Here is a 26,855-nt window from a genome sequence, read left to right on the forward strand (position 1 = left end):
AGTAGGGCTGATATCATTACTGCTCTGTAGACCATGAGCTTGGCGCCTGGTCAGAGGTCCTGGTCTTCAAACGCGCTCTTCCTCAGGGGACTGAAGGCTGTGCTGGCACACTGAAAGCAGTGTTGAATCTCACAGCAGTGTTGAATCTCATCACTGTGTGCCTTGCTGACAGTAGGCTCCCAAGATAATGGAAAGAAGTCCAAGTCCTTGCTGTGGATTTTGAGACCAGGGAAGAGTGCTGTGCGGCGGAAGCAGTTTAGTCGAAGACCTTTGTCTTATGGATGTTTAGTGCAAGGCCCATGCACTTGTATGCCCCAATGAAGGTGTTCTCGATGGCTTGGAATTCGACCTCAAGGTGTTTGCAAATGTAAGCATCATCTGTATACTCTAGTTCAATGACAGAGGGTGGGATGACCTTGAGTCTGCCCTGCTAGCAGAGGCTCAAGAGGTTCCTGTTTGTTCTGTAGTTTGGCTCCACTCCAGCGGGGATCTTGCTGAGGGGTGAAATGGAGCATTGCAGCAAGGAGATCGAAACGAGCACTGGTGCGATGACACAGCCTTGCTTGACCCCAATCTGAAGGTCAATTGGGTCTGTGGTTAATCTGTTGTTCAGGATGACTCATAGCTTTAAATTGAGGGGAGATAGATATAGGACAGATGTCAGAGGTAGGTTCTTTACTCAGAGAGTAGTAAGGGCGTGTAATGCCCTGCCTGCAACAGTAGTGGACTCGCCAACACGAAGGGCATTCAAATGGTCATTGGATAGACATATGGACTATAAGGGAATAGTGTAGATGGGCTTTAGAGTGGTTTCACAGGTCGGCACAACATCGAGGGCCGAAGGGCCTGTAACGTTGTATGTTCTATGATTGCTTGTATATCATTGTGGAGCAGGCAACGGCTGGTGACAAACTTTTAGGTGCGGCCTAAATGGAGGAGGACGCTCCATCATCCCTTAGATCAAAGAAGGTCATGTCCGAGGGTTGGTTCACTGCATTTCTCTTGCAGTAGCCGCACAGTGAAGATCATGTCCATTGTGCCGCTTAATGGGCAGAATCCGCAATGTGACTCTGGAAGAAGATCTGCAGTCACAGGGAGAAGGACTCTTGCAATTACCTTATCTGTGGTCGACTGCATGGGAAATTCCTCTGCAGTTGGATTTGTCACCTTTGCTGAAGATGGTCACAATTACAGTGTTTGAGATCGCCTGGCATGTCCCCCTCCTTCCAGATAAGGGAAATGAGATGATGTATCCATGTTAATAGTGCTTTTCCATCCACAGGGATTCCATCGGTTCTTAATGTTTTGTGATTCAGTTGTTGAATGGCCTCTTCCTTTTCTACCTGGTTGGGATTGGGTTGTGCCGAGATGGTGGCGGGTAGCATGCTGTGGAATGGAGCAGAGGATACTCGCTTTTAAGACAGTCTCTGTTAAGGAGGTCTTCAAAGTGCTCCTTTCAGCGGTTACTGGCCACCTCTGTTCTTGATGAGCACCGCTGCATTCTTCAATAGCAGTGGTGTGGGGCCTTGGGTGCTTGGGCAGTTGGTGGTCTTGACTGCGCTGAAGAAAGTTTGTGCATTATTGTTGCCGGCTAACTGCTGGATCACCCGCTCTTTCACCATCCACCATCTGTTGTTTAGGTCATGCGTTTTTGCTTGACATCAGCCATCTGCTTTCTTGCTAGAGTTTGGTTGTTGCTTGAGGTTCACGGTAGCACAAGTGGTTAGCACTATGGCTTCACAGCACCAGGGTCAAAGGTTCGATTCCCAGCTTGGGTCACTGTCTGTGCTGAGTCTGCACGTTCTCCCCGTGTCTGCATTTCCTCCGGGTGCTCCAGTTTCCACCCGCAAGTCCCGAAAGACGTACTATTAGGTAATTTGGGTATTCTGAATTCTCCCTCAGTGTACCCAAATAGGTGCCGGAATGTGGCGACTAGGGGCTTTTCAAAGTAACTTCATTGCAGTCTACTTATGACAATAAAGATTATTTAAAAAGTTTCAGAAAAGCCTTGTGCTTGCTGCTTATCAACCCCATGTCATTCTTATTGAACCAGTCTTGGCATTTCCTGGTTGAATGACCAAGCATCTCTTGATACAGTGGGCATTGCATCTCTGGGTCACCAGGAGTTATCAGATTGGCAGTTTGGCGCTGGCTGAATAGGGCCCTCTGATCGGGATCTTTTCCTCAGCGTTGATTTTCCTGCTGCATTCTGTCCCATGTTGTTGCTGAGTTAGGGCTACATTGATGTTGACCAGAGTGGATTAGCCAGTGGTCCGCACAGCAGTCATTGGCTCTCCTTACGGCACAGGTAATATGCACGTCCTAGATGTCCCTCGCTCCGACAATGATGTAGTCGAACAGGTGCTTGGAGCAAGGTTTTCCACGAGATGCAAGAGGGAGACTTCTAGTCCTGGGCTAAACAGCAGAGGGATTTTTAACTTCTACGAAGCAGTGTTAACCCTAAGCTGTGGAATCTAGAAACAATAATTTATTTTGCATCATTTCATTTTAAAAGCTGCAACTGCACAGGATGTTGAGGTTTTGGAGAGGGTGCAGGGGAGGCTTACCAGGATGTTGCCTGGTCTGGAGGGTGTCAGCGATGTGGAGAGACTGAGTAGACTTGGACTGTTTTCATTAGAAAGATGGAGGTTGAGGGGTGACCTGATAGAGGTCTACAAGATTATGAGTGGCATGGATAGAGTGGATGGGCAGGCACTCTTTCCCAGGGTGTAGGGGTCAGTCACCAGGGGGCATAGGGTTATGGTCCGTGGGGTAAAGTTTAGAGGAGATGTGCGAGGCAGGTTTTTTATGCAGAGGGTGGAGAGTGCCTGGAACACATTGCCAGGGGAGATTGTGGAAGCAGATACATTATCGGCGTTGAAAAGGCATCTTGACAAACACATGGATAGGATGTGTGTAGAGGGATACAGCACAAGGAAATGCTGAGGGTTTTGGCAAAGGTTGGTATCTGACCGGTACGGGCTTGGGAGGGCCGAAGGGCCTGTTCCTGTGCTGTATTGTTCTTTGTACACAGCAAAAACAAAAACTCACTAAAAACTAAAGACAGTCAACATCTTTTCCCAAAGGTAGGGGAGTCTAAAACTAGAGGGCATAGGTTTAAGGTAAGAGGAGAGAGATACACAAGGGTCCAGAGGGGCAATTGTTTCACACAGAAGGTGGTGTGTGTCTGGAACAAGCTGCCAGAGGCAGTAGTAGAGGCTACTACTTTTTGTCTGTCAAAAAGCATTTTGACAGTTATATGGGAAAGATGGGTACAGAGGGTTATGGGCCATATGCGGGCAATATGTTAGTGGTTAAAAACTGGGCGGCATGGACAAATTGGGCCGAAGGGCCTGTTTTCATTCTGTAAAACTATGACTCTGTGCTTCATACAAACTCACTTACAGACTCGATGTCAAAACTAACTCATCCTGCACTCAAATCTGTCAACTAGCTCACATTTTTCCATAAACCAATCAGTCCTTAATTATCTCAGAGCTCAAGCGAATAAAACAGCTAGTACTTCACAATTTACATCAATGCATATATAGAAATAAAATGGGGCTTACCAAAAATGACATGGAAAAGCTGGTGTGTCACCAAACAGGCACTGCCATGAAGAGATCTAGTATGAATAAGAGCACCAATATAAACATAATGACTTTACAGTGTATCTGCATCACATCTGGTGCATGAATAGCCTGGACAGTGAATCAAAGGTGATTAAATGAGGTGCCGGAACGTCCGGTTGCCGCCATGATCTGAGCATTCGCACGAAAGGTGGCTTTCTCTTGTCTAACTTGACCTTTTAAACCTGTCAAAAAGGGTACGACAAGGTTCCCCAGCTTCACCCCCATTTCATATCCAACCGACTGAGATGCCGAAGAACCAGCAGCAGGGCCACAAGAACAGCAGAAAAAGGAAGACCCCAACCCCAGAACAAGGAGACATGTGGGTCGAACTAGACCTGAGTATGGCAGGTCCAGCAGGTCGCCAGCACCAGCCCACACATCGATGGAGTTTATCCCTGCAGAGCTCCAGAAACAGAGACTCAATAAAAGTGAACCTTATGTCGGCCAGGAGGTCTGTAATAGAGACCACGCTTGGAAAAATAGATAGAGCGGAGTGGGGACAGGAAACCCACGAGGGGATGTGCAGGGTGCCATAATATACAGCAGTATATCATGGTGCAGACACACATACTGATGGACACACAGCAAGACCAATCAACACACACAACACCAATCACCAGTTAGAGCACACTCACTATATAGACAGAGGGCATAGTTCCCGCTCATTCCGGATGCAGCTTCTCAGAAGGATAGAGCTTACAACTTACAGCACAGATCTTCACCATGTGCTGAGTGCATAGACTGGTTAGGACAGGCATAGGTCTTTAGTTTAATCTAACATCGTGTTAACCCACAGTGAAAGTATGTTCAACAGTTTCCAACTTAATAAAATACAAGTGGTACTTTAAATGTTGTACTATTTTAAATGTTGGTGGCCTGTAGGTGTTCCACAGATCCAGAGCACCCAACACATCACAGGGCATGGGGAAATCGGCCCCGACCAGATGAGCGGATCGCTTCGCCCAAAGGCAAAGTTGGTTGACGACCCAGAAAATGCTGAAGGGGAAAAGACGACCAGGAAAACAGGTCGCATCAACAGAACCGGTGGACTGTCAGCTACCGGTGGTGGCAGAGGGGAGGAAATCGACGGAATATGTCTCGAAGATCCTCGGCAAACTGGTTGGGGAGGAGGGCTTCGCCAAGCTCCCAGAGGTGGACCAGGCCCACGGGTCACTCCAGCGCTCTGTCAAAAGCCCAAGTCAGGGGAACCGCCACGGGCAATAATCGTAAAACAAAGTTTCATGATAAGGAGCGGGTTCTTAACTGGCCGAAGAGCACGCAGTCATGCACACACAATCCGCATATATCAGGACATTGGAGCCAACCTGGCGAACTGCCAGACCAAATCCGAACTATTTAAAAGTAAAGTGTGACCCGGTCACGTACAAGAACTTTGTTTTAACACGGCGGAGGAAGCGAATGTGTTAGCATGAAAGAATAGACTAGTGAAGAAACAACGAGGGACAATTAAGAACTATATGAACTTGCATGATCTGAGGGGCTTGGGGGGGGGGGAAAGAGAGAGAGAAGGGGCAGCACCATACTTGGGCACGTGGGTAGGGGGGGGGGGGGAAGAAAGAGAGAGAAAGAGAGAACAAGATGAGTTAGGCACTAAAAAAAATCAGTTATTGGGGGGAATCCACCACACCAGCGAGCGGCTGGTCTACTGAAGGTGGGGTGGGGGGGGGGGGGGGGGGAAGAGGCTTAATAATATGGTTACAACAGATCGCACATGGAAACGGTCAGAAAGAGGAAGGCGACGGTGGCCATCTTGGAAGGCCCATGAACAAAGGGGAACTCCGACGTGCAGGGGACATCCACGAGGGAAGTATGGCTGACCTCACAGGAGAGGGAGGATCCCCAATCAGAATAATCACCCGGAAAGCAAGGGGACTTCGGATTAGTGAAAAGATTCAGAGTATTTGCCCATCTAAAAACCTTAAGGTCGATGCAGTTTTCCTTCCGGAGACACATTTGAGGGAGAAGGACGACTGAGTTTTGACTCGGGCTGGAGGCCATATTGTTTAACAGAAGGACAGCCTTTACAGCGCCGAACACGGTGACGTACCCAGGTGGATGATCTGTAATGGTTAGCGGACCCTAGGAAGGGGCCCCGGTGGTACTTGCAAATAAAGATATGCCACAAACTGATGGAACGACAGTAGCAGAGACAGGTACAATTTTGTTTTTAAAAAATCATTTAGACAGTGATGGGTATAGAAGGATATGGGTCAAATGTGGGCAATTGGGACTAGCTTCGTAGTAATAACGGAGCGGCATGGACAAGGTAATATAATATAATAATAATCTTTGTCACAAGTAGGCTTACAATTAACACTGCAATGAAGTTACTGTGAAAAGTCCCTAGTTGCCAAGGTTGGGCCTGTTTCCATCCTGTAAACCTCTACGACTATGACGCTGAGTTCATTAAAAAAATAATTTTGGAGATCTCCAACCTCGACTTCATTGGGAGCAGGGGGGAGGGGGGGGGGGGGGGAAAGGAGAGAGAGAGAGAGAGAGAGAGAGAGAGAGAGAGAGAGAAGAGAAGAGAGAGACTTCAACTATGTACAGGACCCAACGATAGACGTGTCCAGCCAGATCAGGGATGACAAAAGAACTAAACACCTTTGTGGAGCAGATTGCGGTGGGGGAGGGGGGGGGGGGGGGGGGGCAATAGGTGGACCCTTGGAGGTTCAACCACAAAAAAGGGGAACCGTCGAAAAGGCAATCACAATGCTAACGTGAATTTTCAACGTGATAGCGATCTAGACAAGAATTTTTTTCAATAAAGTGTTCGTAAGGATACAATATTGTAATTACCCCGACTCAAAAATAAATGTTATATTTAGAAAAGTAAGGTAAGTAATAAAGGTGTTAGATTAGCCTAAGCCTATTGTTTTTATGAAGAGGTGAACGGAAGGTAGGCTATGACCGCATAGCCTAGGCTAATACTATATTACAAGTATTTATGAAAAAGTAAAAAAAAGGGTGAATGTGTGTTAAATTACAGGTGTTTATTATGAAAAAAGTGATCAAATAATGGTAAAACTGTGTTACATTACCTTAGCCTATGAGTTTTGGTGGCCTAGTCTTGCCTAACTTAGTCTAGCCTAGCGTAGGCTAGCTTGAACATAGCCGAGTTTAGCCTATTTAGCTTATTTATTATAAATCTTTAAAAATGGCGCTTTACTTTCCGAGAAGGGGTACCATGTGCAGCCCATTCACTTAACCTTATTGGAGAAGAGGCAGTGTCTACTGTACCTGAAGTTGTTGACTATTTTGGCATTTTGCTGGGGCTGTATGTTTTCTTTTCTGGATCTCCACAAAGATGGGAGATTGTAAACACACAGGGCAATCTACATTTTTCTCTAAAGAGCTTAAGTGTAACTAGATGCTCTGCACACTATGAAGCAGTCCGGGCAATTAAAAATGGATATATGGGTATTTTACAAACTTGCAAACATATTTTTGAAGACTCAGAAGAGAAGCCTGAATGTAAACGAGATGCAAAGAATTTATACCACAAGTTGGTAAAGCTGGAATATGCTATTTTAACAGTCGTTTGGGAAGAAGTGCTGGAGCGTTTCAACAAAACAAGTAAGAAACTCCAAACCCCTGGTTTTGATGTATTTGAAGGTTATCTTCTGCTATTATCTTTACTTTCATTTGTTAAAGAACTCAGAGAAAATTCAGCCGATAGGATTGCACACTATGAATCAGAAGCAAAAGGTTTGTGTGAAGATATCACCTCAAGTTATTCTGATGCTTCCAAACACATTGTTACAAGGAATTTTTCAGATGGAACAAGTAGTATTGCTTCTTTGAAAGGAGCTAACAAATTTAGGATAGAAGTTCTATATCAACTCTATGACTGCTTGATAATCCAGTTACGCAAGAGGATTGACCCATACGAGCAGATTGCGAAAAGGTTCAAGTTCCTCTCAGAATTGGTGAACAATTCGGAAATTGATGAGGACAGTATTAAACTTATAATATCGTATTACAAAGATGATATTGACCACAAATTAGTAAACGAGTGTTATCAGTTCAAAGAATAGTTGCACCTTAGGAAATCCCAGAACACAGAAGAAAACACGCCATCTAAAATGCAATGCGCAGAAGTTCTTCAGCTCATTTGTGAGCAACACCTAATTGAAATGTTCCCCAATATTACTACTGCGCTTAAGCTCTACTTGACAATGCCTATCATGAGCTGTGAAGCAGAAAGGAATTTTTCCAAAGCTATCCTTCATAAAGAACAAATTTTGGTCTACCATGACTGAAGAGCGCTTAAAATCTTTCTGCATATTGTCTCTAGAAAATGACATTGCAAGGAAGCTCTCATATGACAAAACTGTACGTGAATATATTGCTAGAAAAAAAAAAAGAGTATTTTGTAAAATGTGCTTCATGTAGTATGTATTCTCACAGGTGTCAAAAATAAAAGATTATATTGACTGTGGTCTTTTCTATGTTTTATTTCATCATTCTATGATGCATCATGCATGTATATAACATTTCCCTAATTTTCATCCCCCCATAACTCGAAAACTATAAGGCATAGGAAATTTTTATTCACACCAGTGACTTTGACATGAGACAATCCAGTACAGCAATTTTAATCAAAATCTGAGATGTAGTGGTTAAATTTAAAAAAGATTTGTGGTGATCTGTCGTGTAACAACCCCATTGAAGAAGATACAGTGGTTACCCAGACCTTGTTGCTGGTTGCGAAGGGGCCCCCATAACAGTTCAAGCTTCAGGGCCCTAAAAATGTGGGTCCGCCACTGGGGAAATGTTCAACGACTCGCTGTCAAGGGGAGTCCTGCCACCCATGTTGGCACAGGCCTCGATATCGCTGATCCCTAAAAACGACAAGGACACGATGAAGCGTGGGTCATACAGACCTATCTCACTCCTGAACACTGATGCCAAAATCCTGGTGAAAGCTCTGGCGAGGCAACTGGAGTGTTGCTTGCCATAAGTAATTGCTGAAGATCAGACGGGGTTTGTGAAGGGCAGACAGTTAAACGGCGAACATCAGGCGCCTGCTGAACATGACCATGACCCCATCCAGGGAGGAGAGACCAGAAGTGATCAACTCCCTGGACCCAGAGAAGGCCTTTGAAAGAAAATCGACTGGAGGTACCTCATGGAGTTTCTGGAACAATTTTGGTTTGGGCCAGGGTTCACCTCGTGGGTGAAACCATTGTACAGCACTCCTACGGCAAGCGTACAGACAAATGCCACCAGCTTTGAATATTTCCAGCTACACAGAGGCATGAGGCAGGGATGCCCATTGCCCCTCTTGTTGTTTGTCCTGGCAATCGAGACACTGGCTATTGGTGTCAGATCAGCGAAAGGATGGAGAGGCATCCAGAGGGTAGACGGGGAGCAGAGTCTCATTCCATGTAGATGACCTGCTCCTCTACGTCTCAAATCCCCGAACCAGCATGGGAAAGATAATGGAACTCCTAAGGGAGTCCGGAAGCTTCTTGGGTTACAAACTTAACCTGAGCAAGGGCAAAATCTGCCCAGTGAGCCCCCAGTGGGGGCAGAATGGGTACAGGTGGAGGAGACCTCCTGTATTGGAACGTTCCTCCGAGCACTGACCATGACCCACTCCCCGTCCCCAATGAAATACTCAAGGAGCCCAGTGCTGGTGGCCATGCGAAGGACCTGGAACCAGCTCAGACACCATTTCAAACTTGGTGACATGTCTGTTGCAGTCCCCTTCTGCAAAAACCATGAATTCATCCTGGCAAATATAGACACCACTTTCAAAACATGGGGAAAGGATGAAGGTTAACTGACAGTAGGGGTCTGTACGTAGACAGTAGAGTAGCGACACTGGGGAAACTAACAGAAGCTCCAGCTCCTGAAACGGAATGAGCTCCTATACCTACAACTGCGGGACTTCCTCCACAAGGAGACCGCAACATTTCCCCAGGTACACTCTACTGGACAGACTGCTAATGGCGGACGGATTAGGGATCGGTAAATGCACCGACATGTACAGGCGAATGTTAGACGAGATGAGGGCTCCGCTAGACGAGACACAAGAAAGATGGGATGAAGAACTGGACATGGAGGTAGGGGGAGGGGGGAGGACTCTGGATCGAAACACTGCATAGGATGAACTTCACCTCCTCATGCGCAGGGCTGAGCCTAACGCAGGCAAAGGTGATGCACAGGGCACACCTAACCAGAACACCCATGGGCAGATTCTTCCTGGAGGATGACGATAATGTGAATGGTGTCAGGGAGGTCCTGTCAACTACGCCCACATGTTCTGCTCCTGTCGGGCACCAGACAACCTTTTTCGACACCATGGCCAGGGTTGCGAGGGTGAGGGTGGAGCCGTGCCCGTTAGTGGCGGTCTTCGGGACCAGCCGGAACTCGATGGAGAAAGAGGCAGATGTCCCAGCCTTTGCCTCTCCGATGGCTCGGGTGGACATAGCTGCACCACCCAAGTCCCCGGACTGGCTTTCCGACCTAGCGGAATTCCTCAAATTGGAAAAAATAATATTTACCATGGAATTAGGGAGAAAGTTTCCATAAAACCATAAGACATCGGAGCAGAATTAGGCCACTCGGTCCATCGAGTCTGCTCTGCCATTCAATCATGGCTGATATTTTCTCATCCCCATTCCTCTGCCTTCTTCTCATAACCCCTGATTAATCAAGAACCTATCTATTGCTGTCTTAAAGACACTCAAATGATTTGGTCTCCACAGCCTTCTGCAGCAAAGACTTCCACAGATTCACCACCCTCTGGCTGAAGAAATTCCCCCTCATCTTGGATTTAAAGAATTGTCCCTTTTGTCCGGGATGGTGTCCTCTGGTTCTAGTTTTTCCTACAAGTGGAAATATCCTATCCACATGCACTCTACCCAGGCCTTGCAGTACCCTGCAAGTTTCAATAAGATCCCCCCATATCTTTCTAAACTCCAACGAGTACAGACCCAGGGTCCTCTGCCGTTCCTCACAAGACAAGCTCTTCATTCCAGGGATCATCCTCTGGGCCCTAACCATGGCCAGCATATCTTTCCTTAGGTACGGGGTCCAAAACAGCTCACAATACTCCAAATAGGATCTGACCAGAGCCTTATATAGCCTCAGAAGTACATCCTGCTCTTGTATTCTAGCCCTCTCGACATGAATGCTAACATTGCATTTGCTTTCCTAACTGCCGACTGAACCTGCACAATAACCTTGAGAATCGTGAACAAGGACTCCCAAGTCCATTTGTGCTTCTGATTTGCTAAACATTTCCCCAATTAGGAAATAGTCTCGGCCTCCATTCTCCTTCCAAAGTGCATAACCTCACACTTTTCCACATCGTATTCCATCTGCCACTTCTTTGCCCACCCTCCTAGCCTGTCCAAATCCTTCTGCAGTCCCCCTGCTTCCACAATACTACCTGCCCCTTTACAAATCTTTGTATCATCTGCAAACTTGGCAACAGTGCCTTCAGTTCCTTCTTCCAGATCATTAAGAATATTGTGAAAAGTTGTGGTCCCAGCACCGAAACCGGAGGCACACCACTAGTCACCGGCTGCCATCCTGAAAAAGACCCTTTTATCCCAGGTCTCTGCCTTCTGCCAGTCAGCCAATCCTCTATCCATGCCAGGATCTTACCCTTAACACAATGGGCTCTTAACTTATTTAACAGTCTCCTATGCAGCACCTTGTCAAAGGCCTTCTGGAAATCTAAATAAATCATGTCCAATGGTTCCCCTTTGTCTAACTTCCTTGTTACCCTCTCAAAGAACTCTAATCAGATTGGTCAGACATGATCTCCCTTTGACAAAGCCGTGCTGATTCAGTCCTATTTTATCATGACTTCCAAGTACTCGGCAATCTCATCTTTAATAATGGACTCTTACCAATGACCGAAGTCAGGCTAACCGGCCTATAATGTCCCGTCTTCTGCCTCCCTCCCTTCTTAAACAGCGGTGTTACATTAGCCACTTTCCAGTCCTCTGGGACCCTTCCTGCCTCCAGTGATTCCTGAAAGATCACCACCAATGCCTCCACAATCTCCTCAGCTATCTCTTTTAGAACCTTGGGGTGTAGTCCATCTGGTCCAGGTTATTTATCCACCTTCAGATCTTTCAGTTTCCCCAGAATCTTCTCCTTCGTGATGGCCACTGCATTCACCTCTGCCCTCGGATTCTCCCGGAGCTCTGGCACCCCACCGCTGTCTTCCACCATGAAGACTAATGTAAAGTAACTATTCAGTTCCTCTGACATTTCTTTGTTTCCTATTATTACTTCTCCAGTCACATTTTCCAGTGGTCCAATGTCTATTGTTCCCTCTCTCTTACCTTTCATATATTGAACAAAACTCTTCCCATCTTCTTTTATATTATTAACTAGCTTGCACTCATATTTCAACTTCACTCTCCTTATTGCTTTTTTAGTTGTCCTCTGCTCACTTTGAACGAAATTCCCAATCCTCCAGATTCCCACTAATCCTCGCCATTTTGTATGCTTTTCTTTTGCTCTTATGCTGTCCTCGACTCCCTTCGTCAGCAATGGATGCCTCGTCCTCCCCTTAGCATGTTTCCTCCTCCTCGGGATGAATTCCTGTTGTGCCTCCCGAATAACCCAAAAAAAACTCATGCCATTGCTGTTCCACTGTCTCCCCTGCTCAGCTCCATTCAAATCAACTCTGGCCAGCTCCTCCCTCAGGTGTTTGCAGTTACCCTTATTTAATTGTAATACCGTTACATCGGATTCCAGCTTCTCACTCTCAAACTGCAGGGTAAATTCTAACATATTGTGGTCACTGCTCCCTCAGGGTTCCTTCCCTAACCAAGTCTGCCTCATTACACGTCACCAAATCCAGAATTGCCTGTTCCCTCGTGGACTCTGTCACAAGCTGCTCCAAAAACCATCTCTTAGACATTCCACAAATTCCTTTTCTTGGGATCCACTACCAACCTGATTTTCCCAGTCCACCTGCATATTAAAATCCCCCATGATTATTGTGATATTGCCTTTTTTTATATGCTTTCTCTATCTCCAGATTTATTTTCTGCCCCACATCCTGACTACTGCTAGGGGGCCTGTACATAACTCCCATCAGGGTCTTTTTACATTTGCAATTCCTCAACTCTATCCACAGAGATCTCTGCCTTCTGATCCTATATCGCACCTTGCTATCGATTTAACTTCATTCTTACCAGCAATGCAATTCCGCCCCCTTTGCCCATCCTTTCGATAGGACACATATCCTTGTATATTTAGATCCCAGCCCTGATCCCCTTGCTGCCACGTCTGTGATGCCCACAACATCGTACTGGCCAATTTCAATGTGTGCAACAAGCTCATTTACCTTGTTCCACTACAATTCATCAGCCTGAGAACCTGTTTGTGACCAGCAGAAAACACAAAACAAATGGTTCCCATCCTGCTCCTTGGTCAAATTGAATTAACATGTCATTGAAAGAGTTTGCCAGGTGTCCCACAGACCTTGTTACAGAGAACTCTGGTTAGCACACAGATAAACACGTTGCAAAATGACTTCTCTCATATGCCAAGAGGATGGTAGGCCTGTTCTCTGCAATGACCCAAGAGGATGGTCGGCCTGTTCTCTGCAATGACCCATCAACGAATGCCCAACGCACCACTGGGGGTAAACATTTGGAATCAACATCAACACATTTCTTTTTTGAACAAATGAGGGAACCGGACAGATTCCGTAACAGCTTCATTCTACCCGGGACATGAAAATGAAACCCTTCCTATTTCTTCCATCACCCAAGTAATTCTCCTCATGCAGCTCTGGTTAGATACAGATTAAAGCTCCCTCTACTGGGATATGGGCACCAGGATGAAACGAGAGAGAAAAATTGCACACACTGGACGGGGAGACATAAAAAACTGATATAGTAGGGATCAGAGAGAGAGAAATTGCAGGCAGACTAAAATGGTTTGGAGTGTTTGATGCGTGGTAAATAACATTGCGAGCTGCAGCCACAAATTGCCACATGCAACGAACAAAGAACAATACAGCACAGGAACAGGCCCTTCAAAGAACAAAGAATACAGCACAGGAACAGGCCCTTCCGCCCTCCAAGTCTGCGCCGACCATGCTGCCCGACTAAACTACAATCTTCTACACTTCCTGGGTCCGTATCCCTCGATTCCCATCCTATTCACGTATTCATCAAGATGCCCCTTAAATGTCACTATCGTCCCTGCTTCCACCACCTCATCCGGTAGCGAGTTCCAGGCACCAACTACCCTCTGTGTAAAAAAACTTGCCTCGTACATCTCCTCTAAACCTTGCCCCTCACACCTTAAACCTTTGCCCCCTAGTAATTGACCCCTCTACCCTGGGGAAAAGCCTCTGACTATCCACTCTGTCTATGCCCCTCATAATTTGAGACCTCTTATCAGGTCGCGTCTCAGCCTCCGTCGTTCCAGTGAGAACAAACCGAGTTTATTCAAGCACTCCTCATAGCTAATGCCCTCCATACCAGGCAACATTCTGGTAAATCTCTTCTGCACCCTCTCTAAAGCCTCCACATCCTTCTGGTAGTGTGGCGACCAGAATTGAACACTATACTCCAAGTGTGGCCTAACTAAGGTTCTATACAGCTGCAACGTGACTTGCCAATTCTTATACTTAAGCCTGTGCCGGTCATGATACCACCATTGGCCAAAACCCTCAACTCTTCCTTGTGCCGTATCCCTTTATACCCATCCTATCCACGTATTTGTCGAGATGCCTTTTGAAAGCCGTTACTGTATCGGCTTCCACACCTCCCCTGGCAACGCGTTTCAGGCACTCACCACCCTCTGTTTAAAAGACTTGACTCACTAATTTCCTCTAAACTTTGCCCCATGGACCTTAAACATTTGCCCCTGGTGACTGACCTCTTCACCATGGGAAATAGTGCCTGCCCATCCACTCTGTCCATGCCCCTCAATCTTGCAGACCTCTTTCAGGTCATCCCTCAACCTCCGTCGTTCTAATGAAAACAGTCTGAGTCTATTCAGCCTCTCCACATAGCTAACACCCTCCCGACCAGGCAACATCCTGGTGAACCTCCTCTGCAGCCTCTCCAAAGTCTCCACATCCTTCTGGTAGTGTGGCAGCCAGAATTGTGCGCAATATTCCAAGTGTGGCCGTAACAAGGTTTGATACAACTGCAGCATGACTTGCCAGTTTTTATACTCAATGTCCGTCCAATGAAGACAAGCATTCCATATGATTTCTTGACTACCTTGTCCACTTGTGTTGCCACTTTCTAAGATCTGTGGACGTGCATGTCTAGATCTCTCTGATTCTATATTCCTAAGAGTTTTGCCATTTACAGTATATTTCCCCTCTATGTTAGACCTACCAAAATACATTACATCACATTTGTCTGGATTAAACTCCATTTTCCATTTCTCTGCCCAAGTCTCCAACCTATCTGCTGGATCTCTGACAATCTTCAACACTATCTGCCACTCCACCAACGTTAGTGTCATCCGCGAACTTACTAAATCAGACCAGTTACATTTTCCTCCAAATCGTTTCTGTATACTACAATCAACAGAGACCCCAGCACAAATCCCTGTAGAACACCATTAGTCACAACCTTCCATTCAGAAAAACACCCTTCTACTGCTACCCTTTGCGTTCTGTGACCGAGCCAGTTCTGTATCGATCCTACCACCTCTGATCCCATGTGACTTCACCTTTAGTACTAGGACTATGGTATTGTGGCAATGAGAGAGATCTGGTTCAAAGCAGGACCCAAATGGGAATTTAATATTCATGGCTACAGGATATTCAAGAAATTTAGGGACTGAAATTAAAGAGTAGAGGTCGCTGCAATAATCGTATAAATGATTAAATGTCAAGAGTTCCTCCGACATATGCTGGTACTGCCCTCCAGTCTCGCTGATGCTCAGTCTGTACTGTATTCTCTCAGCGGACAAAGGAAATTCTGCATTGTTTTTTAATCCATCCGGACAGAATATCTTAGTCCCACAAAGACCAAAATCTGGTCAGCGAAGGAAACCCACACACAACAATCGTATATATCCACAGCTTCCTGTTTTTCAATGAATCAACCCCAAAATGCAACCATCTATAGTGGGGGAAATTAATAAACAAAAAACTATGCAATGTTCTTTGCTTTGACAATCTCTCAGTTGCTGCAGTTCCTACATCCTATGCTCCATCAAGGATACTCCACAGGGAAATGATGGACTGGCATGCACTGTTAAAATAATGCCTGTGTGTAGGAGACAGCATTTTCTTGCATAATGTCAATCAAGATTACTCTGCACCAAAGCAAACATTTCCTGGAATGAGGCTGTGACCCATTGTGCAGGACACCACCAGGAAAAGAGAACGAGATACAGAACTTCTACTAACTCAAAACTATACTATCACTGATGATTCTTGGGAATTTGCCAAATGCTGCATGATTTGGAGAAGTAACATTGAAATGCTGGGGGCATTTCAGAGTGCCAAGGAATGTTAGAGAACACACTGTCCCTATAGCTGCTTTTATTCTGTTCTTTTAAGGTAAAGACTAATCATACATTTATATACCGAACGCTTTCTGTCCCTTGGGCATCCCAAAGTACTCCAGTGCCAACGGTTTTTATTTTGAGTAGTCATGGTTGTTCTATCGGCAAACATGAGTTGTCGTGTACAGAGCACGATCCCACAAACTGCAATTAATGATTACAGGACCCACTCCAAAGACATCAGGATCAAAATCAAAATATAGGTGACCACATAAAAGTATCTGCAAATTTGAAAACACAGTTGTTAAGTATTTCCAGTGGAAATGTCGAAATGCAGGATTGCCAAATCCAGTTGTGAATGCTGGGGTACGACAAAAAGGAGAGGACTCCACGAACATCCCCACCATCAACAAGGGTGCAGCCAGCCTGCAAGGGCAAAAGGCAAGGCTGAATCATCTGTAACCATCCTCCATGAATTTGATTGACTCCACATATCAGCACACAGAATATGAAAACAACATTGCTGAAGACTTGTGTTCCAGATCTAATCCCAAGTCTAGCCAAGATGCTCCAATAAGCTACACCATTGGCATCGACCAACAATGTGAAAAATTGCCCAGTTCTGTCCTCGCCACAAAAAAAACAGAACAATTACCACCCGATCAGTCTATTCTCAATCATTCTGAGTGAAGGCATCATTAACAAGCAATTTCAAGTGGCACTTACTCAGGAATAACCTGACCACCGAGTGAGTTTAACCAAGGTGATTCAGCTTCAAACCTCATTACACATGTGGTCCAATCACAGACAAAAGGGCTGTATCCCGGAGGGAAGCCAAGTGTGACTATTGTTCACATCAAAGTAGCGTTTGACAGAGCATGGCTTCAAAGAGCCTATTAAAACAAGTGGAAGGACATATTGGGAGACGAGTTAGCAAAACATATGGGATCTTGGGCTTCATAATTAAAGTAAGAAGTCTTACAACACCAGGTTAAAGTCCAACAGGTTTGTTTCGAATCACTAGCTTTCGGAGCACTGCTCCTTCCTCAGGTAAATCACCGAAAGCTGGTGATTCGAAACAAACCTGTTGGACTTTAACTTGGTGTTGTAAGACTTCTTACTGTGCTCACCCCAGTCCAACGCCGGCATCTCCACTTTATGATTAGAGGCATGGAGCGCAAAAGCAAGGATGTCATGTGGCACTTTTATAAATTTCTGATCAAAGGTCACAACTAGAGTAGTGTGTCCACTTCTGGACACCACAACAAGAAGGAAAAAGAATTCTTCAGAAATGCAGAGATGATTTACCAGAATAAGCCCAGAGGGGAGGGATTTTAGTTACAAGGTTAGGTTGGAGAAGCTGGGGTTATACTCCCTAAGAGCAAAGGAGATTAAAGGGAGGTTTGTTAGAGGTGTACAAGATTATAACAGGTTTAGATAAGATTAACTGCACCCATCAGCTGAATGTACAAGGACCAGAAGACACAGGTGAAGTTTTGAGGAAGAGATGCAGGCCGAGAGTGTGGCTGAACTTTTTTTTGTGCAGGAAGTAGTAATGATCTGAAATTTGCTGCCCACAAGGATGGTGGAAGCAGAGCCAATCAATGATTTCAAATGGACACCGGACACGCACTTGGGGCTAGGGGGATAGAGCAGGTGCAAGGGGAATTACTGAATGCTCAACAAAGCCAGCATTGACTCAATGGGTCCAATGATCCCCTTCTATGTCATGACTATGAGAGCCATGATGTGGAGATGCCAGTGTTGGACTGGGGTGAGCACAGTCAGAGGTCTTACAACACCAGGTTAAAGTCCAACAGGTTTGTTTCAAACACTAGCTTTCGGAGCACTGCTGAGGAAGGAGCAGTGCTCCGAAAGCTGGTGTTTGAAACAAACCTGTTGGACTTTAACCTGGTGTTGTAAAACTTCTTACTATGACTATGAGAAGTCAATGGGGATTGCAGGAAACGTCTCCACTGCTTGGAATCATGCGTAGCACAAAGGAAGATGGTTATGGTGATTGAAGGTTAATCATCTCAGCCCCAGGAATTACCATTACTACAACTACATATATTTGTTGAGTCATTTTTCAAAACTTGAAACTTTAATTAGTCAAACATAATACAATATAGCTGGTAGGGCAGGTGATGTGTTGCAGTTGTAGAATGTGGGAGCTGGTGGGCATCAGTATGGTCCACAACAACCACCATAAGTGACTGCAGCTGGAAGAACTTTGTCTCAAGTTGACGAGCTGGAGTCAGAGTTTCAGACACAATGGTGCATTAGGAAAGGGGAAGCTTATCTGGACTTGTGTCTCTTGGGCTAAATACTACAGATGTGGCCTGTGATCAGGAATGGAGAACGTTAGTACACGTCAGGCAGGTAGGAGATCAGAAGGTAGCAATGGAGTAGCATTAACCCATGCAATTGTCCAATAGGTTTGAGGTTCTTGCAGCCTTTGTGAATGTGAATGAGAGCAGAACTGCAGGGAGGACGAGCAAACAAATCACTGCACCATGGTATGCTTGTTGGGGGGGTGGGGGTGCGTGTTGGCATTCAATTTGTGGGAATAAAAGTTAATGTACCAATAGGGGACAGATACAGTCCTCTGCAGCCAAGAGTACAAGCTCCAAAGGATATGTTGCCTGCCTGAAGTCAGGGTTAATGACATCTTCTTGGGGCAAGTTAGCAAGGGACTTGGTGTGGGAGAGGAGGGATCCAGTTGTGGTGGTCCATCTGGGTCCCAATGACATCGGCAGGAAGAAAAGGGTTTGGTTGAGAGACAATGAGCTGCAAGTGCTACATTTAAAAAAAAAAAACTGCACAATAGTTAAAAATCGCTGGATTACTACCCAAGCCACAAGCAAATTGGTATAGGGTAAATAAGATCAGAAAGTTGAATGTGTCACTCAAAGATCAGTGTGGGAGAAATGGGTTTCGATTCAGGGGCAGCACGGTAGCCTTGTGGATAGCACAATTGCTTCACAGCTCCAGGGTCCCAGGTTCGATTCTGGCTTGGGCCACTGTCTGTGCGGAGTCTGCACATCCTCCCCGTGTGTGCGTGGGTTTCCTCCGGGTGCTCCGGTTTCCTCCCACAGTCCAAAGATGTGCGGGTTAGGTGGATTGGCCATGATAAATTGCCCTTAGTGTCCAAAATTGCCCTTAGTGTTGGGTGGGGTTAGTGGGTTATGGGGATAGGGTGGCGGTGTTGACCTTGGGTAGGGTGCTCTTTCCAAGAGCCGGTGCAGACTCGATGGGCCGAATGGCCTCCTTCTGCTCTGTAAATTCTATGACACTGACACCAGTCAAGGGGAAAGTGAGAGTTGTGCCATTGGGACAGCCTTCACCTGAACTGTGCTACCTTGTTGGGGAGATTACATCAAGAGCACATAGGTGTCAGTTCGCTCAGCGGGCTGGACGGCTGGTTCGTTGCCAACTGCATGGGTTCAATTCCCGTACCGGTTGAGGTTATTCAAGAAGGCCAGCCTGCTTTCTCAACCTTGCCCAAAGTGTGGTGACCCTCAGGTTAAATCACCACCAGATTGAACAGGTTGGTACCACTCTGACTTTAGGAGATTGAAAGCTATCGGATTGGAACATTGGCCCTTGACAGGATGGAAGCGGAGAGGACTTTCTCTTCAAGGGGAGGTCAAGAACTCGGAAACAATTTCATAATAAAAGGAGTCGTCCATTTAAGACTGAGGTGAGGAATTTTTCCTCAGAGGGTCACATTCTTTGGAAAGCTCCATGCTAGAGAGCAATAGAGGCTGGGTTATTGAACACTGAAATGCTTATGTTCAAAAGGTTTTGGGTACCTTTTATAGGGCCCAATGTTAATCAGCAAGTAGGAAGGCAAATCGTAAATTGGTCTTACAAGAGGAAAGACGTCTTGCTGCAATTGTACGGGACCACACTTGGTGTCCTGTGTTTGGTCACCATATTGAAGGAGGGATATATTTGTCTTGGAGGTGGTCCAACAAAGGCTCACCAGATAGAGAATTGGGGTGAGGAAGCTGGAATACGAGGAAAGATTGAATCGAATCAGTCCATATTCTGAAGTTTAGAAAAAAGTTTAGTATGGATGATCTAATTGAAGCACAGGATCGAGGGAACTGACAAGGAAGATTCAAAGGGGCTGTTCTCCTGGTTGAAAAAATCTAGAACTTGGGAACAAAGGGTAAGAGGATGGTCATTTAACCAAGATGGAGAGAAATATTGGTTGTGAATTCTTGGTATTTTGTACCCCAGAGAGGGTGCATGCTCAGTTGTTGATTATATGCAAGGCTGGGAACAACATATTTTTGCACTCTTAAGGGAATCAAGTGATATGGGGATTGGGCAGGCAAAGACTCTTATTACTAATGCCCTTACTCACAATCTCTGAGATAATTAAACAGCTGTGCCATGGTGCAGCAACACATGGACAAAATTCAGGCTTGGAATGGTAAGTGGCAAACAACACTGACACTCAAATGCAACACACGGGACATCTGCAACAAGAGACTCTAATCATCTCCACTTGACATTCAATTATTACGAACACTTATTGCTCCACCAAAACATCTTGGCGATCACCTGACCAGAAGCTTAACTGGACCAACCACAAATGCTGTTTCTGCAAGAGCAGGTCAGAGGCCGAGAACTCCATGGCAAATTAGCCAAGCCCCCACACCATCTAGAAGGCACCAAATGTGATAGAATATGGTCTACTTGCTTGGATGGCTAGAGCTACAAATATATATATATATATATATATATATATATATATTGTTGCCTGCAGAATTTTATTCCAAAACAGAACTTACACTGCACCTGACAAGCGAATATGGTCCATTTCTGAGTATGAACATAAGACCATTAGACATAGGAGCAGAGCAGGCTATTCGGTCAATCGAGTCTGCTCCGCCATTCAATGAGATCTGAAGTAAGCCTCAACTTCACTTTCCCACCTTATCCCCATAACTCTTAATTCCCTGACTGACTAAAAATCTGTCTTTCTCAGCCTTAAACATACTCAATGACCTAACCTCTACAGTTCACTGCAGTAAGGAATTCCACAGATTCATTACCCTCAGAAGAAATTCTCCTCATCTCTGCCTTACTCAGATTATGTCCTCTGATTCTAGATTCTCCCACAAGAGGGAACGTCCTCTCAGCATATAGAATGTGAGAATCTTATATGTTTCAAAAAGTTCACCTGTCAGTCATTCTTCTAAACCGCATTAGTACAGGCTCAGCTTGCTCAATCTCTCCTAAACAAATCTCTCCATACCTGGGATCAACCTAGTGAACCTTCTCTGTACTGCCGCCAATGCCAGTTTATCTTTCCTCAGATAAGGGGATCAAAGCAGTTTGCAGTATTCTAGGTGTGGTCTAACTGGTGCCTTGTGTAGCTTAAGCAGGACGTCCCTATTTTTATACTCCATTTCCTTTGAAATAAAGGCATTCTATTTGCCTTCCATTCCCTCGGAAATAAAGGCATTCTATTTGCCTTCCATTCCCTCTGAAATAAAGGCATTCTATTTACCTTCCCAATTACATGCTGAACTTGCATGCTAGCCTATGATTTATGCATGAGGACCCCCAAATCCCTGTGCTGCAGCTTTCTGCAATCTTTCTCCACTTAAATAGCCTTCAGCTCCTTTATTCTGCCGACCGAGTGCATAACTTCACATTTTCCTCCATCATATTCCATCTGCCAAGTTTTTGTCCACTCACCTAACCTGTCTATATGCCTCTGTAAACATTATTATCCTCACCACTTGCCATCACACCGAAACAAACTTAGAAGAGTAATTTTTGCTTGAGTGAGCGTAGCATTGTTCAGTCGAAGTGTTACGCTGCAATGCAACCTGCCTATTCAAGTGTAAATAAACTAGTTAAAACCAGCAAGATTCCTCCTGCTGTCTCCATTAAACATTCATTCCTTAATCAACATCAAGCAAAAACAATTCATGTATCATTTCATACAATTCTTCTTTGTGGCACATTTCCATATAAAAAGTGGCTTCTGCAATTGACTACACTTCAAAAAGCCATTAAATAGTAATAAGACACTTTGGGATTTCCTGAAGATAAGAAATGCATGATCTGAACACACTTTTTAAAATTAAGACTGTATGGGGTTCAATCACAATATATAAACCGAGGCTAACAATTAACTACAATATTGAGAGAGAACTACATTGCCCTCCTCAAATAGTTAGAAACAATCTGCAGCATCTGGCCTGCTGGGATTCCCTGCACGCCCCAATGCTGCAGCAACGGCCAGAATCTGACTCCCTCGCCCCGTGGAGCAGTCAGTCCTCCGTCCCAGAACAAGTCGCCCTATTGGATGAGGGTAGACTGTTCCCTCTATATCACTTCATTGTTTATGGAAGCTTGCTGTGCACATTTTGACCACCACAGTTCCATGACAAGTACACTTCAAAAATACTTTGTTGGCTGCAATGCACTTGATGTTTTGTGGCCCTGAAACAGTTATCCAAATGCATTTATTTTTCTTGGACCGCAACACTTGTCAATTGTTTCATTGCTGTTTGGGGCCGTGTATGCACAGAGAAAGTATTTCAAAAGTAATTAATTCACTATGAAACACTTCTGAACATGATAGGGATGTGAAAACATATACAGCACAGTCAAGTAGCAGTCACACTTGCAGCATGAAAAATACAGCAGCCAATTTGCACAAAGTAAGCTTCCACAAACTGAATTGTTTTATGTTTGAATGTGGACAGAAATATCAGCCAGGGCACCAAGAAGACCCCTGCTCATCTTTGAAATAGTATTTAAATGATCTTTTCCATTCACCTGAGACACAACAGGGTTTCGTACCTCATCAGAACTACCGGCAACGCAGTACCCCCTCAGAGATGATGATCCTACCTTGGTGCTGACCCTCTGGCAGCACAGCACAGAACCCCCTCTTTTAATAATAATCTTTACAAGTAGGCTTACAGTAACACTGCAATAAAGTTACCATGAAAAACCCCTAGTCACCACATTCCAGCACCTGTTCGGGTACAGAGGAGAATTCAGAATGTCCAATTCACCAAGCTAAGACGAGCAAGGAGGGGACATGAGAAGTATTTGGCAGGTAGGATCAAGGAAAACCCAAAAGCTTTCTATAGGTATGTCAGGAATAAGTGAATGATTAGGGTAAGAGTAGGACCAGTCAAGGACAGGGATGGGAAGTTGTGTGTGGAGTCTGAAGAGATAGGTGAGATACTAAATGAATATTTTTCATCAGTATTCACTCAGGAAAAAGATAATGTTGTGGAGGAGAATGCTGAGACCCAGGCTATTAGAATAGATGGCATTGAGGTACGTAGGGAAGAGGTGTTGGCAATTCTGGACAGGCTGAAAATAGATAAGTCCCCGGAGCCTGATGGGATTTATCCTAGGATTCTCTGGGAAGTCAGGGAAGAGATTGCTGGACCTTTGGCTTTGATTTTTATGTCATCATTGGCTACAGGAATAGTGCCAGAGGACTGGAGGATAGCAAATGTGGTCCCTTTGTTCAAAAAGGGGAGCAGAGACAACCCCGGCAACTATAGACCGGTGAGCCTCACGTCTGTAGTGGGTAAAGGTTTGGAGGGGATTATAAGAGACAAGATTTATAATCATCTAGATAGGAATAATATGATCAGGGATAGTCAGCATGGCTTTGTAAAGGGTAGGTCATGCCTCACAAACCTTATAGAGTTCTTTGAGAAGGTGACTGAACAGGTAGACGAGGGTAGAGCAGTTGATGTGGTGTATATGGATTTCAGTAAAGCTTTTGATAAGGTTCCCAACGGTAGGCTATTGCAGAAAATACGGAGGCTGGGGATTGAGGGTGATTTAGAGATGTGGATCAGAAATTGGCTAGCTGAAAGAAGACAGAGGGTGGTGGTTGATGGGAAATGTTCAGAATGGAGTTCAGTTACAAGTGGCGTACCACAAGGATCTGTTCTGGGGCCGTTGCTGTTTGACATTTTTATCAATGACCTAGAGGAAGGCGCAGAAGGGTGGGGGAGTAAATTTGCAGACGACACTAAAGTCGGTGGTGTTGTCGACAGTGTGGAAGGATGTAGCAGGTTACAGAGGGACATAGATAAGCTGCAGAGCTGGGCTGAGAGGTGGCAAATGGAGTTTAATGTAGAGAAGTGTGAGGTGATTCACTTTGGAAGGAATAACAGGAATGCAGAATATTTGGCTAATGGTAAAGTTCTTGGAAGTGTGGATGAGCAGAGGGATCTCGGTGTCCATGTACATAGATCCCTGAAAGTTGCCACCCAGGTTGATAGGGTTGTGAAGAAGGCCTATGGAGTGTTGGCCTTTATTGGTAGAGAGATTGAGTTCCGGAGTCAGGAGGTCATGTTGCAGCTGTACAAAACTCTGGTACGGCAGCATTTGGAGTAATGCATACAGTTCTGGTCACCGCATTATAGGAAGGACGTGGAGGCTTTGGAGCGGGTGCAGAGGAGATTTACCAGGACGTTGCCTGGTATGGAGGGAAAATCTTATGAGGAAAGGCTGATGGACTAGAGGTTGTTTTCATTGGAGAGAAGGTTAAGAGGAGACTTAATAGAGGCATACATAATGATCAGGGGGTTAGATAGGGTGGACAGTGAGAGCCTTCTCCCGTGGATGGAAATGGCTGGCACGAGGGGACATAGCTTTAAACTGAGGGGTAATAGATATAGACAGAGGTAGGTTCTTTACGCAAAGAGTGGTGAGGCCGTGGAATGCCCTACCTGCAACAGTAGTGAACTCGCCAACATTGAGGGCATTTAAAAGTTTATTGGATAAGCATATGGATGATAATGGCATAGCGTAGGTTAGATGGCTTTTGTTTTGGTGCAACATCGTTGTCCGAAGGGCCTGTACTGCGCTGTATCGTTCTACGTTCTAAGTCTTTCAGGACTTGTCGGAGGAAACCGGAGCAAACCCACACAGACACGGGGAGAACGTGCAGACTCCACACAGATAGTGACCCAAGCTGGGAATCGAACCTGGGACACTGGCGCTGTGAAGCAACAGTGTTGATGCTCCCTCGGCGCTGACCCTCCGGCAGTGCGGCGCCCCCTGGGCGCTGACATTGAAGTGTCAGGTTGGACAATGGGTTCTGGCTGGAATCCCTGACCTTCTGACTGGGATGAGTTATGCAGAGCCCGGCTCCCGTTGCAAAGCCAGGGTTGTCAGCCCCGCTCCTCTGCAGCATCTGGCCTGCTGAGTATTCCCTGCACGCCCCAATGCTGCAGCAACGGCCGGAAACTGACTCCCTCACCCCGAGCAGCCAGTCCTCCGTCCCAGCACAGGTCGCCAGCGGAACCGGCCAGATACGGTCACTCACCTCCAGCTGCTGCCTTCTCCCTTTACCCGCACCACACAGCGCCGGAAGTCCCGCCTTCCCTGCCCACTCCCATTCGTGCATCCTCTCGAATTGACGTTAGCGGATGAGGGGCAGCGCAGCTGTCCCGGTCTCTGATTGGTTGCTGTCGGTGCCAATCACCATCCTCCCGCCTTCCCGCTCGGTTGGTCAAAGGTCACTGTCCGGAGCTTAGCCCATGACGTCACCAACACAATCCTCAATTCTTTTTCCATTATTTTTATTTTTAGCCGACAACAAATTATCTTTTACTCATCAGGAAAATCATTTGTTTTTATTTCGCTGTAAAGGTCATTCGGTAAAAGAAAATGCCTGAGGTCGTATTGCTCTTTGACCTAGTGACGTCAAGCAGTTTGAGTGAAAACTCAAATATTGTCCAGAGTTTATTTTTATCTATTTCCCGTGTGACCGAAGACTCTTTCTGAGAAACTCAGACTGGCGGCGAAATCAACCAGAAATAAACCCGGCCTTCGCCTCAGGGCGGACAGCGCGCATGCGCGGACTGGGGCTCGATCGGGGGCCTGGAGAGAGCGGGCATCGGGAGAGAGCGGGCATCGGTGGCTTGGAGAGAGTAGGCATCGGTGGCCTGGAGAGAGCAGGCATCGGGGGCCAGGAGAGAGCGGGCACCGAGAGAGAGCGGGCATCGGTGGCCTGGAGAGAGCAGGCATCGGGGCCTGGAGAGAGTGGGCATCTGGAGAGATCGGGGCCGGGCGGAGACCCCGTGAGGACAAGGCCGCGCTGAGGAACATCGACGTCGAGTGTTTATCTTCCCTCAGGTAGGCTGGGGCTTGGCTATCCCTGGGCCCGGGTACTCAGCTGCTGCCTGTTTACAGGATTATAACCAGCACAATTCCATCCTTGTGTCCCCCGGCCTGGCTGGCCTGCACTGTCTGCGGTTTCTGGTCACAGAGTTGTGTTTAAATACGGGGGGGGCTCAGGTAGTCACCTAATTAAGGTGACAATCTTACTTATATCGCACAATGGAACTGGTCCGTCTGCCAAGGAAGCTGTTTAAATGTTTTGGATTTGAAACCTTTAGAGCGTGGAGCTCTGATGTGTTAACTGTTCTCAGATAGAGGCTGCGTCTACATGTTTCTTTATTAGGTATCTTGAGAGCAGACCGGTAGGATTGTCACTTTGTCAATGTCTTGGCATTTTACTAACCAACTTAAAATAATCAATTTGTTTTGGGTCTATTCGTAATCATCCTGGATACAGTGGAGTACACGAGTGCCGTTCCAATAGTAACCGGTAATGCAGAGGAGAGCGAGGAACTTAGGACAATCATCATCAATAGGGAAGAAGTACTAAACAAACTATTGGGATTGAAGGCAGACAAGTTCCCAGGGCCTGATGGCTTTCACCCT

The 26,855-nt window shown here is 45.8% G+C and overlaps 2 protein-coding genes across 6 annotated transcripts in view; one reads left to right on the forward strand and one right to left on the reverse strand.

The window, feature by feature from the left end:
- Window positions 1–25,506, reverse strand: part of LOC140398331 (STE20-related kinase adapter protein alpha-like) — a 117,812-nt gene extending 92,306 nt beyond the window's left edge. For 3 of the 4 annotated variants that reach the window (XM_072486907.1, XM_072486906.1, XM_072486904.1), the window contains exons 1-2: window positions 25,453–25,506; window positions 3,570–3,625 (exon numbers count right to left, since the gene is read on the reverse strand). In XM_072486907.1, the coding sequence (XP_072343008.1) occupies window positions 3,570–3,581 (12 nt within the window). In that variant the 5' untranslated portion in view covers window positions 3,582–3,625; window positions 25,453–25,506. Of the gene's footprint in view, window positions 1–3,569; window positions 3,626–25,111; window positions 25,131–25,452 lie in introns of those variants that run through there. The other variant, XM_072486905.1, reaches the window with a different exon arrangement.
- Window positions 25,507–26,002: 496 nt separating this feature from the next.
- Window positions 26,003–26,855, forward strand: part of LOC140398332 (ATP-dependent RNA helicase DDX42-like) — a 213,141-nt gene continuing 212,288 nt past the window's right edge. For both annotated transcript variants that reach the window (XM_072486909.1, XM_072486910.1), the window contains exon 1: window positions 26,003–26,264. The gene's annotated coding sequence lies outside the window, so the exon portion shown is untranslated. The remainder of the gene's footprint in view (window positions 26,265–26,855) is intronic.

This window comes from Scyliorhinus torazame, chromosome 21 (genome assembly GCF_047496885.1).
Source record: "Scyliorhinus torazame isolate Kashiwa2021f chromosome 21, sScyTor2.1, whole genome shotgun sequence".
NCBI lineage: Eukaryota > Metazoa > Chordata > Chondrichthyes > Carcharhiniformes > Scyliorhinidae > Scyliorhinus > Scyliorhinus torazame.